At 49.0% G+C, this 18,426-nt stretch overlaps 1 protein-coding gene across 1 annotated transcript in view; it reads right to left on the reverse strand.

The window, feature by feature from the left end:
- oxct1 (3-oxoacid CoA-transferase 1) overlaps positions 1 to 2,409 on the reverse strand; it is a 47,780-nt gene extending 45,371 nt beyond the window's left edge. Inside the window, exon 1 of the mRNA XM_033018510.1 lies at positions 2,012 to 2,409. Coding sequence (XP_032874401.1) covers positions 2,012 to 2,095 — 84 coding nt within the window. The 5' untranslated portion in view covers positions 2,096 to 2,409. The remainder of the gene's footprint in view (positions 1 to 2,011) is intronic.
- Between the last annotated feature and the right edge of the window lie 16,017 nt (positions 2,410 to 18,426).

An 18,426-nucleotide genomic window follows, 5' to 3' on the forward strand; every position in this document is an offset into this window, starting at 1 on the left:
CCACGCAGGTCACGGGGATAACGTACAAACTGCACAGACAGCACCCGTAAACCCGGGTCTCTGGCGGTGTAAGGCAGCAACTCTACCGCTGCGCCACCGTGCCACCCACACTTATGAACTAGTACAGCTTTCCTCTCTCACCATGACCCCGTGTCCTCTGGTTCTCGATTCCCCGACTCTGGGTAAAATATTTCACACTATCTATTCACGTCACGATTTTATACAGCACCACTCTGTTAGTGCAGGGGAAGGGTCATGACCCGAAACGTTGACTGTCCATCATTGCCTTCACAGACGCTGCCTGACCCACTGGTAGTTAGTTACTGAAGGCGAGGTCCACTGCTTTCTTCCCACTTGGCCATGGGGGGGTGGGGGGGGGGGGGGGGGGGGGGGGGGGTGAGAGCTCAGATGCAGAGGGCACCTTCTCAGGCTCGGCTGAGCTCCGTCAGTCTCTACAGCGCTGGGAGTGTGGACTCTGCATTGGGTAAATGGCACTGTAGCAGTACAGATGCAAGGAACTGGAGTATAGACGTTGGGAGGTCATGTTACAGTTATACGAGACTTTGGTGAGGCCACATTTAGAAGATTATGTTCAGTTCTGGGCACCATGTTCTAGGAAAGATGTTGTCAAGCTGGGAAGGCTACAGAGAAGATTTCCGAGGATGTTGCCAGGACTCGAGGGTCTGAGCTACAGGGAGAGGTTGAGCAGGCTGGGACTCTATTCCTTGGAGCGCAGGAGCATGAGGGATGATCTTATAGAGGTGTATGAAATCATGAGAGGAATAGATCGGGTAGACGCACAGAGTATCTTGCCCAGAGTAGGGGAATCGAGGACCAGAGGACAGAGGTTTAAGGTGAAGGGGAAAAAAAATGTAATAGGAATCTGAGGGATAACGTTTTCCACACAAAGGGTGGTGGGTGTATGGAATGCCTGCCAGAGGAGGTAGTTGAGGCGGGGACTATCCCAAAGTTTAAGAAACAGTTAGAAAGGTACATGGATAGTTCAGGTTTGGAGGCATATGGACCAAATACTGGCATGTGGGACATGCTGGCCAGTATCGCAAGTTGGGCTGAAGGGCCTGTTTCCTGTATCACTCTTATAATTGATCTTATGACCTTTTCATTGCAAGTGCTTGAATTTCAGAGCAGAACACAAAGTGCTGGAGTAAACCAGCGGGTCAGGAGGAATGTGCGGAGGGAATGGACTGCCGACGTTTCGGGTCGGGACCCTTCCTCACACTGGAGTGGGGGGGGGGTGGGGGAACTGGGAAAAAAACGAGGTGGGGGCAGCACAAAGCCTGGCGAGTGATAGGTGGATACACATGAAGGGAGGGGGCGGGGTGAATGGCAGATGGGTGGATGAAGAGACTGGAGGTGTGAGGTGGTGAAAGGTAAAGGGAGGGGGGGGGGGGTCACATAAGGAGAGGAGTGAAAGGCAAAGCTAGAGAGCGAGAATGTGAGTGCAAGGGTAAAATGACAAAAGGGTGTCAAATGAAGGTGAGCAGGAGGAGTGAATTGTGGGGCCGGTGGGTGGGACGTGGGTGTGGGGGGGGGGGGGGGGGGGATGAAAGTGAAACGTGGGACTCCAATAAGGTCACACCTCCGGCCGGCACACTCCAAAGAAAGCGGCATAGACAAGGTGGGCCGAAGGGCCTGTTTCCGTGCAGCAGAGAATGAAAGAAAGGTCATGACACACGATGAAGCAGAACTCTTAATGCCACAAAAGAAATGTCTGCAGCGGTGTCCAGACGCGAGGGGTGTCTGTATGTGTATGTCTGTGTGTATCTGTGTATGTGTGTGTGTGCTGCATGAGTCCTGCCCGCGGTGAAGGGACAAGGTCAGGGAGGGAGGGATGGATGTGTGTGTGTGTGTTGGTGCAGCGCCTGCCTGCATTGGCACCTCGCCTACCGTGCAGGCGCAGGTAATGTAACAGTTTCCCTGGGGCTGCAAATTGCTACACTCGCTGGCTGCCAGATGTTGCACTTTGCTGTCTCCTCTCTCTCCCTCCTACCTGCTGCTGCCGCCTCCATCCCGCCAGGCTGAGGATGCACCATCTGCGCTTCGCCCTCAGCAATATGTTGCACAGAGCCGCCATGTTCCGCCGCCGCCGCCGCCGCCGCCGCCGCCGCCGACTAGGAGGAGGTGAAGAAACTCGAGCCAGCAACGTCTGGCAGAGCGAGCAAACGCGCTTATATAGGTCGGAGAGAGAGGCGCAGGAGCAGCAGCTGCAGCGAGCGAGCGAGTGAGGCGGGTTCCAGCCTTAAAGCACCACCAGCCTCCTCGCAGCGGTACAAAACGACCTCATGCAGCCTTGCTCGCCGTGTACGCTGAAACACTTCCACCAACCAACACTCCTCCGAGCAGCAGAGGGGAAAAAATAAAAGATCCGCCTTCTGTTTTATAAACTGAAAGATTAAGAGGTGCGCACTCACTGTCCCTCGAGGTCAGCTGAGGATAGATACGCACACATATACATATACATACACATACACACACACACACACATATACGCACATATACATACATACATATACACACACATACACACACACACACACATACATACACACGCACACATATACATACACACACATACATGTACACATACATACATACACGCACACAAATATACACATACATACACATATACACAAATATACATATACACACACACATATACGCACACATACACACAAATACACACACATATACACACAAACACACACACACACACAAATACACAAATATATACGCACACATACACACGCAATAAGAATTGAATCGTTCTGTTTCGGTGCATCTGGCAATTCACCTCTCGTGGGTCAGGCAGCATCCGTGGAGGGAAATGTATAGGCGGTGGGGGTGGGGAGAGAGGATGTCTCCTTTTCAAGCAGCTCAGATATTTTTTATAACTATGCCTCTCATACTGTGATATGATGTCAGTCACATCCCCCCCTCAGACTCCAAGAAAACTATTCATGTACATCTGACCTCTGCTGAAACTAAGATTTCCACCCTGGGGATTCTGACTGTCTCCCCCATCTCTGCCTCTCGTAACTTTATGTACTTCCATCATGTCTCCCCTCAATCCCTGACCTTCCAGAGAGACCAACCCAAACTCTGCTGAAATTAAGTTAGTCGCCAAGCAAGAAAATACAGGAAATTTCTGATATTCCGGAAGCCTCTATTATGCGTTGATGTGTGTGTGTTTGTGGGCGTTCATTGAAGCCTTTCCTTCCTGTTCAAAGTGCCAACTGAAGAAGGGTCTCGACCCAAAACGTCACCCATTCCGTTTCTCCAGAGATGCTGCCTGACCCGCTGAGTTACTCCAGCACTCTGTGTAACGTCACCTATCCATGTTCTCCAGAGATGCTGCCTGACCTGCTGAGTTACTCCAGCACTTGTGTGCCTATTTTCGGTTTAAACCAGCATGCACAGTTCCTTCCTACACAGCTGGTTACAGGCTTGCTTTAAGACAGCCAGCATGAGGGGGGTGTGTGAGAGGCGGTGGCCTTACGTATACAGTGATGAGCGGAAAGGAGGCGGTGACTAGAACTGGGCCCAGAGCCAGGCTGGACAAAGAGAGAAAGCGTGTTCAGGCGATGCTGGCAGTGCAGTAGTGGCTCAGGGAAAGGCTTGTTGAAAGCTAAATCGTAACAGCAACTGAACAGAAGGTGGAATGCAGACAGCCATGGGGAATGAATGGGACAACGAAAGGCCAGCAGACTAATGGGAAATGTGTAGCAAGGAGCTGCAGACGCTGGTTTACACCAAAGATAGACACTAAAAGCTGGAGCAACTCAGCGGGTCAGGCAGCATGTCTGATCTGAAGAAGGGTCGCGATCCGAAACGTCAACTATTCCCCTTCTCCAGAGATGCTGCCTAACCTGCTGAGTTACTCCAGCACTCTGTGAAACGTCACCTATCCATGTTCTCCAGAAATGCTGCCTAACCTGCTGAGTTACTCCAGCACTCTGTGAAACGTCACCTATCCATGTTCTCCAGAGATGCTGCCTAACCTGCTGAGTTACTCCAGCACTCTGTGAAACGTCACCTATCCATGTTCTCCACAGATGTTGCCTGACCCGCTGAGTTACTCCAGCACTCTGTGTCCAACAGGATATGTCATTATGGAGCACAGGATCGATACCTGCCTGTGCTTGTAAGTGCGGAGGGAAAAGGTGAATTAATAGACACAAAAGGTAGATAGTCGGAGGTAAATTTACAATCTGGTGGAGGGGATCTTTGAAAAGGGAAAACGGGAAGAGTTCATGATATGTCACTGGGGTACAGTACCGGTGGGTAGGGGCCTGTCACTATCCCCATCCCCCCATTCGTAACAAGGACAGAGGCCCCCTTGTCCTCACCTTCCACCCCACCAGCCGTCGCATACAACATATAATCTTCCGACATTTTCGCCACCTCCAACGGGATCCCACCACTGGTCACATCTTCCCATCTCCACCCCTTTCTGCTTTCCGCAGAGACCGTTCCCTCCGCAGCGCCCTGGTCAACTCGTCCCTTCCCACCCAAAACGCCCCCTCCCCAGGTACTTTCCCTTGCAACCGCAGGAGATGCAACACCTGTCTCTTTACCTCCCCGCTCAACTCCATCCAAGGACCCAAACAGTCTTTCCAGGTGAGGCAGAGGTTCACCTGCACCTCCTCCAACCTCATCTACTGTATCCGCTGTTCCAGGTGTTGACTCCTGTACATCGGCAAGACCAAGCGCAGGCTCGGCGATCGTTTCGTTGAACACCGCCACTCAGTCCGTCTTAAGCAACCGCTCTGCACTTCAACTCCCCTTCCCATTCCCAATCTGACCTTTCTGTCCTGGGCCTCCTCCATTGTCAGAGTGAGGCCCAGCGCAAATTGGAGGAACAGCACCTCTTATTTTGCTTGGGTAGCTTACACCCCAGTGGTATGAACATTGACTTCTCTAACTTCAGATAACCCTAGCTTTCTCTCTCTCTCCATCCACTCCCCCTTCCGAGTTCTCCCACCAGTTTTACTGTCTCCGACTACATTCTAGCTCTGTCCCGCCCACTCCCCTGACATCAGTCTGAAGAAGGGTCTCGACCCGAAACGTCACCCATTCCTTCTCTCCAGAGATGCTGCCTGTCCTGCTGAGTTACTGCAGCATTTTCTGTCTACCTTCTGTCACTATAACACTGGGGTACAGTACTGGTGGGGACGGGTCTTTCACTATAACACTGGGTGGTAATGTGGCACAGCGATAGAGTTGCTGCCTCACTGCGCCAGAGACCCAGGTTCGATACTGACTACGGGTGTTGTCTGTACAGAGTTTGTACGTTCTCCCTGTGACCATGAGGGTTTTCTTCCGGTGCTCTGGTTTCCTCCGACAATCCAAAATCGTGCAGGTTTGTAGGTTAATTGGCTTCTGTAACTTGTTCCTACTGCGTAGGACAGAACGAGTATATGGATGATTGCTGGTCGGCATGGACTCGGTGGGTCGAAGGGCCTGTTTCCATGTCCTGCCTTTAAAACTAAAACTACTCCCAGTGGGCCTGGGTCTACTGCTGTGTAACACTCTGGTTGTTATCAGTGGGGCACTGCGTAGAGTGGAGATACATCTGTCTGCGAATGGGATTAAATATATCAGCAGCTGATAATGAACAGCTAAACGAGAGCCTCTGTCTCGTGATGTGCCGTGAGGATTGTGTCTCTATTGTACTCTTGCCTGTCACTGTGTGGACAGTTGCAAGGCAGAGGCTGACAGTGGGGGCTCACATTCCTCTCCAACTTCCAGACCCTTCCCCACGGCCCTGCACGCACGTTTTAGTTTACTTCAGTTTAGAGATACAGCGCAGAAACAGGCCCTTTGGCCCACCGGTTCCGTGCCGACCAGTGATCCCCGTGCACTAACACTATCCTATACACACTAGGGACAATGTACACTTATGCCAAGCCAATGTGAATGTGGGTGCTCACGGGCAAAGCACAATGTGCTGGAGTAACTCAGCGGTCAGGCAGCATCCGTGGAGAACATGGATAGGTGATGTTTCAAGTCAGGTCCTGAACTGAAGCATCTCCTATCCACCTCCTCTCCAGATGCTGCCTGACCCGCTGAGTTACTCCAGCACTCTGTGAAACGTCACCTATCCATGTTCTCCAGAGATGCTGCCTGACCCGCTGAGTTACTCCAGCACTCTGTGAAACGTCACCTAACCATGTTCTCCAGAGATGCTGCTTGACCCGCTGAGCTACTCCAGCACTTTGTGTCCATCTTCGGTGTAAACCAGCATCTGCAGTTCCTTCCTACACATTGCAGCTGACTGATTCGGTTTAGATCTGAATTTCCTGAACGGTTGAAGTAATTTGTTTCTGTTTCCGCAGACACAGCGAGGTTTCATACATCACTTCATCTGAAGCCCAGCAAAGTATTCTCCTCCCCCCTCACTCCCCACCGATACAGAGCTAGGACTGTGTCCATAAAGGCTGTTGCAAGGTCTTTAAGGGGTTATTTCGGTTTATTTATTTATTTTCGCCTGTACAGGAATACAGTGAAACGCTTGTTCTGTAAGACTATCCAGTTAAATCAAACTGCACGTGTGCAAGAGAGACATCAAGAACCACAGACAAAATGTGTAGGAAGGAATTGCAGGTGGTGGTTTACACCGCAGATGGACACAAAATGCCGGAGTAACTCAGCGGGACGGGCGGCATCTCTGGAGAGAAGGAATGGTGACGTTTCAGGTCGAGACCCTTCCTCTTTCTGGAGATCTGCAGATGCTGGAATCTTGAGCAAACAAGATTCGGATCGAGACCCCCCTTCAGACTGTCTTCAAAGGTCTTTTCCTGACTGTTTCCTCTCCGGTGATCAGAGCCATTGAGTTGTACAGCAGGGAAGCAGGCCCTTCAGCCCACTGCATCAATACTGACCATGATGCCTAACCTTCCGAAGAAGGGTCTCGAGCCGAAAGCGTCACCCATTCCTTCTCTCCAGAGATGCTGCCTGTCCCGGCCGAGCTACTCCAGCATTTTGTGACTGTCTCCAGTCCGCTTTAACTCTGAATCAGGCGATGATGTGACCTCCGTGAAGACTGTAAAATCCTAAAGTCTTGATAAGGGGTTTAAGCGAGTTAGACATTGACAAAAAGGATTCCTGATTTCCTCGTAATTGTTTTACAATGCCATAAAATAAAGATTATTTAAACGTAGAGTACCTCGGGATTTCCACCTAACCTCACCCCAGTCTCTCCCTTCACTGTCCCTGGCCAGGGTGTAGGACTTAGGAAGGTGTCTCCGTAATCCTCCTGCCCTTCTTGATAGGAAGAGACAGTGGCTTCGGGGAAATTTCGGAGTGTGTGATAACCTTATCTACAGCGTCTGTTAAAGGATTTTAAGGCAGTTCCATTTGCTCAGGAGTTGTGGATGGAATTCACACTTCTGACGGTTTTGTTTAGAGATACAGCGTGGAAACTGACCCTTCGGCCCACCGGGTCCGCGCCGACCAGCGATCCCCGCACACTAACACTACCCTACACACACTAGGGACAATTTACGCATACACCAAGCCAATTAATCTACAAACCTGTACGTCTTTGAAGTGTGGGAGGAAACTGAAGATCTCGGAGAAAACCCACGCACGTTACGGGGAGAACGTACAGACTCCACACAGACAGCACCCATCGAAGAATGGCCTCGATCTGAAACGTCACCCATTCCTTCTCTCCAGAGATGCTGCCTGTCCCGTTGAGTTACTCCAGCATTTTGTGTCCATCTTCTGTTTAAACCAGCATCTGCAGTTCCTTCCTACACCCGGGTTGAATACGGGTCCCTGGTGCTGTAAAGCAGCAATTCTACCACTGCTCCAACGGGCCGCCCAAAAATACATTGTTTAAATCTTTGTTTAAAAGACATTTGGACAAATATCTGATTAGAACCTACAACAGTATGTAGATTCTTGATTAGTGCGGGTGTCAGGGGTTATGGGGAGAAGGCAGGAGAATGGGGTTGAGCGGGAGGGATAGATCAGCCATGATTGAATGGCGGAGTAGACGATGGGCCGAATGGCCTAATTCTGCTCCTATCACGTGTGAACCTGAACTTATGAACAGCACGGGAACAGGCCCTTCGGCCCACAATGTCCGAACATGATTTTCACACAGAGAGTCGTGAATCTCTGGAACTCTCTGCCACAGAAGGTAGTTGAGGCCAGTTCGTTGGCTATATTTAAGAGGGAGTTAGATGTGGCCCTTGTGGCTAAAGGGATCAGGGGGTATGGAGAGAAGGCAGGTAAGGGATACTGAGTTGGATGATCAGCCATGATCATATTGAATGGCGGTGCAGGCTCGAAGGGCCGAATGGCCTACTCCTGCACCTATTTTCTATGTATCTATGTATCTAATGCCCGAACATGATGGCAAGATAAGCTAATCTCCATTGTCTGCACGTGATCCATATCCCTCCACTCCCCACCAAGATAGGAAGTGGGCAAACAGGATTATCCCACTCGGGCGGCATGGGTAGAGGCAGAGCGGTAGAGTTGCTGCCTTACAGCGCCAGAGACCCCGGTTCGATCCCAACTACAGGTGCTGTCTGTACTGAGTTTGTACGTTCTCCCCACCTGCGTGGGTTTTCCCTGGGTGCTCCGGTTTCCTCCCGCACTCCAAAGACATGCATGCTTGTAGGTTAATTGGCTTGGTATAAATGCAAATTGTCCATAGTGTGTATAGGATAGTGTTAATGTGCGGGGATCGCTGGTCGGCGCGGACTCGGTGGGACGAAGGGCCTGTTTCCACGCTGTATCTCTAAACTAAACTAAACTAAACAGTCTGCCACATTGGTCGGCATGAACAAGGTGGGCCGAAGGGCCTTATACCGTGCTGTACACCTCTATAATTCTCTGAATGTGAATACGATTGCCAGTAAAAGTCTTTGTATCTGACCTTATGAATTAAGGAAGGGCATTGAAAACAGCGGAGCCAGGTGATAAGGACTGCACCGTATGCTGGCTTTGACTGCAAAGGGATCAGAGTACAACTGGAAGAATGTCATATGTAGAGTTTTGGCGTGGAACAATATGTTTCCTCACAGAGCCTTGTGGGTGCATGGAACGAGCTGCCAGAGGAGGTAGTTGAGGCTGGTACAGTAACAGCATTTAAATGACACTTGGACAGGTAGTCGGATAGGAAAGGTTTGGGGACATATGGGCCAAACTCTTTGGTCAGAGGGTGGTGAATCTTAGTGACAGACGGCTGTGGAGGCAAAAATGCCTGAGTAAGTCAGCGGGACAGGCAACATCTCTAGAGAGAAGGAATGGGTGACATTTCGGCTTGAGACCCTTCTTCAGACTGATGTTGTTATAGTCCCTGCCTCAACCACCCCCTCTGGCAGCTCGTTCTACACACCCGCCCCCCTCTCTGTGAAAAAAGGTTTGCCCCCCCAGTTACTTTAATTGCAACGTTTGATTTCCTTGATCTGTGCACACGACTCCTGCCTTGGCAAACTCTTGGCTTGCAGACTGTTTCTTTGCTTAGCAGCGGCTTTTATTGCTGTGAGAAGAGTAACTAATGGAGCTGGCAACGGGTCAGGTGAGTGGAGGGAGCGGTGAGCAGTGCGTGAGTTTAACTGCTAATGCAGTCCCACAAGGTGGCTGGTTGCTGGGTGACGCATGTGTTTGCGATGCCTATTCCTGGTGCCCTTTGTTGCCGATGTACATCAAACACGTGAGGGTGCGGAAGGATTAGCAATGGGACAAGCTCATGATCCTGACGTCAGCCTCTGGAGGACTGGATGTGAGATGGGAGTATACATCTTCAGGTTAACGGAATCAAGGGATATGGGGAGAAAGCAGGAACGGGCTACTGATTTAGGATGATCAGCCAAGTACATCAGTCTATGAAAGTAAGCATGCAGGTACAGCAGGCAGTGAAGAAAGCGAATGGCATGTTGACCTTTATAACACGAGGAATCGAATATAGGAGCAAAGAGGTCCTTCTGCAGTTGTACAGAGCCCTAGTGAGACCACACCTGGAGTATTGTGTGCAGTTTTGGTCCCCTAATTTGAGGAAGGACATTCTTGCTATTGAGGGAGTGTAGCGTAGGTTTACAAGGTTAATTCCCGGGATGGCGGGACAGTCATATGCTGAGAGAATGGAGCAGCTGGGCTTGTACACTCTGGAGTTTAGAAGGATGAGAGGGAATTTCATTGAAACACATAAGATTGTTAAGGGCTTGGACACACTAGAGGCAGGAAACATGTTCCTGATGTTGGGGGAATCTAGAACCAGGGGCCACAGTTTAAAAATAAGAAGTAGGTCATTTAGAAAGGAGACGAGGAAACACTTTTTCTCACAAAGAGTGGTGAGTCTGTGGAATTCTCTGCCTCAGAGGGCGGTGGAGGCCGGTTCTCTGGATGCTTTCAAGAGAGAGCTGGATGGGGCTCTTAAAAATAGCACAGTCAGGGGATATGGGGAGAAGGCAGGAACGGGGTACTGATTGGGGATGATCAGCCATGATCACATTGAATGGCGGTGCTGGCTCGAAGGGCCGAATGGCCTACTCCTGCACCTATTTTCCTTGTTTCGACATTGACTATCAGATACCTCAACCTTTACACATTGTCATTTATAAAAAATAATTTTAGACATAAGTTTCGGTTTATCAATGTCACCTTGTACCGAGGTACGGTGAATATCTGAATTTTGCATGCTGTCCATACGTTCATAAGTTCTCAGGGGGATCACGGTGGCGCAGCGGTAGTGTTGCTGCCTTACAGCGCTTGCAGCACCGGAGACCTGGGTTCAATCCCGACTACGGGTGCTGACTGAACGGAGTTTGTACCTTCTCCCCGTGACCATGTGGGTTTTCTCTAAGATCTTCGGTTTCCTCCCACACTCCAAAGACGTACAGGTTTGTAGGTGAATTGGCTTGGTGTAAATGGTGTAGTGTAAATTGGTGTAAATCCCTAGTGCGTGTAGTATAGTGTTAATATGCGGGGATCACTGGTTGGTGCAGTCTCGGTGGGCCGAAGGGCCTGTTTCCGTGCAGTAACCATAAACTAAACTAAACTAAGAGCAGCATTAGGCCATTCGGCCCATCAAGTCTACCCCGCCATTCAATCCTGGGCTGATGGGCTAGTTTCTGTGCTGTAATGACTCTTGGACAAGTCAACTCTCTTTTTTTTTTCAATTCAATTCAACTTTAATGTCATTGCACAAATACTGAGTATGGGTACAACAAAATGCAGTTTTGCGTCAGTCCGTAGTAGTGCAATATAGAAATTAAAAAAAAAAAAAAAAAGATACAGAATAATAAAAAAATACAGAATAATTAAACAATGGGGATGGAGGGACCGGAGGAATCTATCGGCGGGACTCCGAGTTCAGCAATGCGACGGTATTATTGTAGAAGCTGTTCCTCATCCTACTGGTAAGAGACCTGAGGCTCCTGTACCGCCTCCCTGATGGGAGGAGGGCAAACAGTCCATGGTTGGGGTGGGAGGGGTCTTTAATGATCTTCCCAGCTCGTTTCAGACACCGTTTTCGGTGGAGGGCATCCATGGCAGGGAGCGGGGCACCGATGATGTGCTGCGCGGTTTTCACTACCCGTTGTAGTGCCTTCCTGTCCGCAACAGTGCAGCTGCTGTACCATACCGTGAAGCAGGCGGTCAGGATGCTCTCGATGGTACACCGGTAGAAGTTGGTCAGGATCTGTGGGGACAGGTGGGCTTTCTTGAGCCTCCTCAGGAAGTAAAGGCGCTGCTGTGCCTTTTTGATCAGCTTGGAGGTGTTGAGGGACCAGGACAAATCCTCCGAGATGTGTACCCCGAGGAATTTGTAGCTGGAGACGCGCTCCACCTCAGTCCCGTTTATGTGGATGGGGGTATGTCTGCCCCCTCTGACCTTCCTGAAGTCGACAATAAGTTCCTTCGTCTTCTTGGAGTTGAGGACGAGGTTATTATTGGCACACCAGGTTGTCAGGTGCTGGACCTCCTCTCTGTAGGCTGACTCATCGTTGTCACTGATCAGTCCTACCACCGTGGTGTCGTCAGCAAACTTAATGATGGCGTTGGATCCGTACTTAGGGATGCAGTCGTGCATTTACCTAAAGCCACTCTTTTGTGGTTGACCTGAATTGTGTGATTTGATCATGAAGGGAAATGACTCATAATGTTTTGTTTAGTTTAGTTTCAGAGATACAGCGTGGAAACAGGCCCTTTCGGCCCACCGGGACAGTGCCGACCAGTGATCCCCGCACATTAACACCATCCTACACACACTAGGGACAATTTTTACATTTACCAAGCCAATTAACCTACAAACCTTCACGTCTTTGGAGTGTGGGAGGAAATCGAAGATATCGGAGGAAACTCACGCAGGTCACGGGAAGAACGTACAAACTCCGTACAGACAGCACCCGTGGTCGGGATCGAACCCGGTTATCCGGTGCTGCATTCGCTGTACGGCAGCAAGTCTACCGCTGCGCCACCATGACCGCCCATGTTGCTAAAATAAATTTCATGATGTAATTAGGTGGGGTTTGAAAAACAAGTAAATTAGTCCGTATGACCCAAGAATCAAAAACCAAAGGGAGAAAATAGAAAATGAGAGTAAACAAGTTGAGCAAAACACAACACGCTGGAGAACTCAGTCGGTCAGAAGCAACTGTGGCGAAAATGGACAGACAATTCTTTGCCCCGAAATGCATTGTCCATTTTCTCCACAGATGCTGCCTGACCCGCTGAGTTACGTTCTTTTAGCTCATGATTCCAGCTGTCTCTTGTGTCTCTGTAAATAGGCGATTTATCTATAAACAGCTGACTTAGAGATATACAGCATGGAAACGGGCCCTTCGGCCCACTGAGTCCGTGGCAATCGACGATCACCCTGACACAAGTTCTATCAATAGACAATAGGTGCAGGAGTAGGCTATTCGGCCCTTCAAGCCAGCACCGCCATTCAATGTGATCATGGCTGATCATCCATAATCAATACCCCGTTCCTGCCTTCTCCCCATATCCCCTGACTCTGCTATCCTACACACTAAGGATGATGTTTTGTTTTTTTACAGAAGCCAATTAACCTACAAACTCACACAATTTTGAGTCAGATTCATAGAGTGATACAGTGTGGAAACAGGTCCTATGGCCAAACTTGCCCACGCCGGCCAACATGTCCAGCTACACTAGTCCCATTTGCTTGCATTAGGCCCATATCTCTCTAAACCTGTCCTATCCATGTACCTGTGTTTCTTAAAAGTTGGGATACTCCCTGCCTCAACTACCTCCTCTGGCAGCTTGTTCCATACACCCACCACCCTTTGTGTGAAAAAGTTCCCTTTCAGATTCCTATGAAATCTTTTCCCTTTCACCTTAAATCTTTGTCCTCAGCTCCTCGATTCCCCTACTCTGGGCTAGAGAATCTGTGCTTCTACCCGATCTATTCCTCTCATGATTTTGTACACCTCTATAAGATCACCCATCATCCTCCTGCGCTCCATGGAATAGAGACCCAGCCTACTCAACCTCTCCCTACAGCTCACACCCTCTAGTCCTGGCAACATCCTCATAAATGTTTTCTAAACCCTTTCAAGCTTGACAATATCTTTCCTATAACATGGTGTCCAGAACTGAACACAATATTCTAAATGCGGTCTCACCAACGTCTTATACAACTGCAACATGACCTCCCAACTTCTATACTCAATACTCTGACTGATGAAGGCCAATGTGCCAAAAGCCTTTTTAACCACCTTATCTACCTGCGGCTCGACCTTCAAGGAACCATGCACCTGCACTCCTAGATCCCTCTGCTCTACAACACTACCCAGAGACCTACCATTCACTGTGTAGGTCCTGTCCTTGTTCGACGTCCCAAAACGCAACATATCACACTTCTCTGTATTCAATTCCATCAACCATTCCTCCACCCACCTGGCCAATCGACCCAGATCCTGCTGCAATCGTTCACAACCATCTTCACTATCTGTGTGAGTGTGGGATGAAACCGGAGCACCTGGAGAAAACCCGCTCGCTCACAGGGAGAACATGCAAACTCCGTACTGACAGCACCCGTCGTCAGGATTCTGTAAACAGTCTGTGATGCTCTTACAGGTAGCGAAAGAGGCAGCAAAATTATAAATGGAAATATAAACGTTGGTATAGAGAAATTGGAGAAACAAATTAAATAAGGGAACACTCACAGAAAAAGTCTGCACGTGCTAATTACCACACTGTTAGCTCTCAGCCGTGTGTTGGAGGGGTCTTCCACAGAGCTGCCAAGTAGTATTTAAACTTAAATGTGATCGTGGGACTGGGCCAAGGACAGGGGTTCAGCCAAGGATAGAAGGCAGACACAAAATGCTGGAGTAACTCAGCGGGTCCAGCATTTTGTGTCTACCTTCGATTTAAACCAGCATCTGGCATTTTGTGGTAAGAAAGAACTGCAGATGCTGGTAAAATCGAAGGTAGACACCAAATGCTGGAGTAACTCAGCGGGTGAGGCAGCATCTCTGGAGAGAAGGAATGGGTGGCGTTTCGGGTCAGGTGCAGCTTTGTACCTTCTCCCTGCGAACATGTGTGTTTTCTCCAGGTGAGGTCACACTAAATATTACTGATATCGTAATTATATTTGATTCCACCATCATCGATGACTTTATCACCATCTCTGTTCCAGATACCAACCTGTCTCTGTAAACCAACGTCTCAAGTTCTTGATATTCCTTCTCTGGGTGAAAGATGCAGGAAACTTGTAGCCCAGGGTCTCCGCAGACGTGCTCTGGGCGACAGCCGCGGAGAGGAGCCGGTAACGGCGGAGGTCAAGATTGAGGTTGCGCCGGTGGAAGAGGATGGGGGCACAGGGCGTCATGGTGGCCACTGGCGGCTGCACGGGTTGGGGTCAGGGTTGAACCAGCGGCTGGGGTCGTGGCCAAGGGCAAAGATTATATCTCTATATCCTCTATATATATATATATCTATATCTATATCTATATCTATATCTATATCTATATATCTCTATATAATCTTTGGCCAAGGGTGGGTGACGGTGGCCATGGTCTCAGGTGTGGCGGCTGAGGACGGTTCGGCGGCGGATGCCGACGGTCGGACAGGTCACCGAGAATAACCGGGGACCCGACGTGGGGGTGGGGGTGGGGGGGGCGCCGAGAGGGAGGGGGATGCAGCATGGGGGGAGGGGGGGGGGGCGCAGAGAACAAAGGGGGACCATTGGAGAGTAGACTGTAACTCTGTCAGTGCCCTATCTGTGGCGACTCTTTGCATACCTTGTGTACGCCAAACCAAAGAATCACACTGTGGTTGTCACAGGTGAGAATAATGTATCGTTCATTCATTGATGAATTGATTCATTCACACTTGCAAAGTCCCATTTCTTGTATTCCATGCCTCGACCTATAAAGGCAAGCATGCCATTTATTTTTGTTTAAGAAGGAACTGCAGATGCTGGAAAATCGAAGGTAGACAAAAATGCTGGAGAAACTCGGCGGGTGAGGCAGCATCTATGGAGCGAAGGAAATGGGCAACGTTTCGGACTGAAGAAGGGTTTCGGCCTGAAACGTTGCCTATTTCCTTCGCTCCATAGATGCTGCCTCACCCGCTGAGTTTCTCCAGCATTTTTGTCCACATGCCATTTATCTACTTGGACTGAGACTCCTCCGTCTTTCTGTTCGTCGACATCCCTGAGCACTCCACAATTTACCGTATATGTCCTATCCCCTAAAATACATCGCCTCCCACTGGTCAGGGTTAAATTCCAACTGCCAATGCTCAGCCCAACTTTCCGGCTGATTTCTATCCTGATGTGGCAACCTCCAGGCAACCTTCCAAAAAAAACCCTGCAGATTCTGGAAATCTAAATTTAAAACAAAAAAAAAAGCGCTGTCAAAATTCAGCATCGGTGGAAAGGGAAACGGTTAATGTTTCGGGTCTGAGACCCTTCAAAAGAATTGTGAAAGAATGGAATCAAACAAGACTAAACTTGCACGAGCTTGCCTTAAATTAATTATCTAAATTCTTCACATCTTGTGCATACCATCAGCCGTCTCCTCTCTGTAATTATTGATTCTAAATATAATGTGTTGGCATAAGAAACAGTGAACAGTGATCTAGGCTTATGACTAGTTTATGGCTTGCCAGACAAGCTGTTAGCATAGCAGATGGAAAAGAGTTTTGGTGACAATGTTATAACAGCAAAGGACTTTGTTGATGTTGGAAATGGGAATAGGAATAGATAATTCTGGGAATACTCAGTAGATCAGGCACCTACCAAGGAAAGAGAAACTAGGTCGAAAGTAGGGTCTCAAGCCATAATGTCACCCATCCCTTCTCTCCAGTAATGCTGCCTGTCCCGTTGAGTTACTCCAGCATTTTGAGTCTACCTTCAGAGGACTGTCAGAGTGTTGATCGACATAAAATGCTGGAGTAACTCAGCGGGACAGGCAGCATCTCTGGAGAGAAGGAATGGGTGATCTTTCAGATCGAGACTCTTCCTCAGATGAGTGAGGCCCAGCGCAAATTGGAGGAACAGCATCTCATATTTCGCTTGGGCAGCTTACACCCAGCGGTATGAACATTGTCTTCTCTAACTTCAAGTAACTCTTGCTTTCCCTCTCTCTCTCCATCCCTCCCCCACCCTAGTTCTCCCACTAGTCCTCCTGATTAAATATTACTGATCCTATGCCTCGTTGTCAGCTTCCCCTCAGACAACAATGAACCATTCTACATTTCCTTAGCATCTGCTTTGATCTGTCATTTTCACACCTTACCCTTCCATATCTCTAAACACCCTCTCCGCTGACTCTCAGTTTGAAGAAGGGTCTCGACCTGAAATGTCACCCATTCCTTCTCTCCAGAGATACTGCCTGTCCCGCTGAGTTTATTGTGTCTCTCCAACATATTGTGTCTCTCTTTGAGGTCAATGACCTTTCTACACACCAGATGAACACCAGCTTGTTTGTAGTAGTGATCAGGGGAGATAAGATATGGAAGCAGCACACGTACGCCAAACTACAACTAAACTCACAGCACAGATATTCATCCTTTCTGCAATAGCATGTGTCCTGTATAACTGAAGATAGATGGGGCAGCACAGCGGTAGAGTTGCTGCCTTACAGCGCTTGTAGCGCCGGAGACCCCGGGTCCGATCCCGACTACGGGTGCTGTCTGTACGGAGTTTGCACGTTCTCCCCGTGACCTGCGTGGGTTTTCTCCGAGATCTTCGGTTTCCTCCCACACTCCAAAGAGGTACAGGTTTGTAGGTTAAATGTCTTGGTGTAAGTGTAAATTGCCCCTAGAGTGTGTGGGATAGTGTTAGAGAGCGGGGATCGCTGGTCGGTGTGGACTCGGTGGGCCGAAGGGCCTGTTCCCGCGCTGTATCTCTAAACTAGACTAAAATTTGGGAAAACAAAGCCCACTTCCACGAAAGTATGCGGGTAGCAACCACATGAGATGATTATCATTGTAAAGGAATGCTTTCAATTTGAGTTTAAACAGCAGCTCAGCGCTATGAATAGTGTGTGGGAGTGTTTTATGATGATAGCTTGATGCTCTTTTATTATTAGGCTCTAAGAGTATAAGGCTCTTTTCATGCAGTGTTTCACCTGGACATAAGGGATCAACGACCTGTTATAACATAAAACTTAAAGTCATAAAAACATAAAGAAAGTTACTCCCTGCGTTCCGACTTTCAGTTTGCAAGACATGAGACCAATGAAACACCGAATACGAGTCAGTCATACGGCATGGAAACAGGCCCTTCGGCCCAACTTGTCTGAGGTGCATTGTCGGCACTGGGCCTGTACTCGCTGGAGCTTAGAAGGATGAGGGGGTACCTCATTGAAACTTACCCAATAGTGAAAGGCCTGGATAGAGTGGATGTGGAGAGGATGTTTCCACTAGTGGGAGAGTCTAGTACCAGAGGCCACAGCCTTAGAACAAAATAATGTTCCTTTAAGAAGGGGATGAGGAGGAATTTCTTTAGTCAGAGGGTGGTGAATCTGTGGAATTCATTGCCACAGATGACTGATGAGGCCAAGTCAGTGGATATTTTTAAGGCAGAGTGAGATAGATTCAGGTGTCAAGGGTTACGGGGAGAAGGCAGGAGAATGGGGTTAGGAGGGAGAGACAGATCAGCCATGATTGAATGGTGGAGTGGACTGGATGGGCCGAATGGCCTAACTCTGCTCCTATCGCTTATGAACTTATGTCTATCTAAGCTAGTCTCATTCGCCCACATTTGGCTCATATGCCATTAACCCTTTCGTATCCATGTACCTGTCCAAATGTTGTCATTGTGCCTGCCTCTGACAGCTTATTCTACAAACCCACCACCCTCTGTGGGAAAGCTTTGCCCCTCGGGTTCCTATTAAATCTTTCCCCACTCACGTTCTAGTTCTTGATTCCCCTAAGAGTCAAGAGTGTTTTATTGTCATGTGTCCCAGATAGAAC

The sequence above is a fragment of the Amblyraja radiata genome, chromosome 3, assembly GCF_010909765.2.
Source record: "Amblyraja radiata isolate CabotCenter1 chromosome 3, sAmbRad1.1.pri, whole genome shotgun sequence".
NCBI lineage: Eukaryota > Metazoa > Chordata > Chondrichthyes > Rajiformes > Rajidae > Amblyraja > Amblyraja radiata.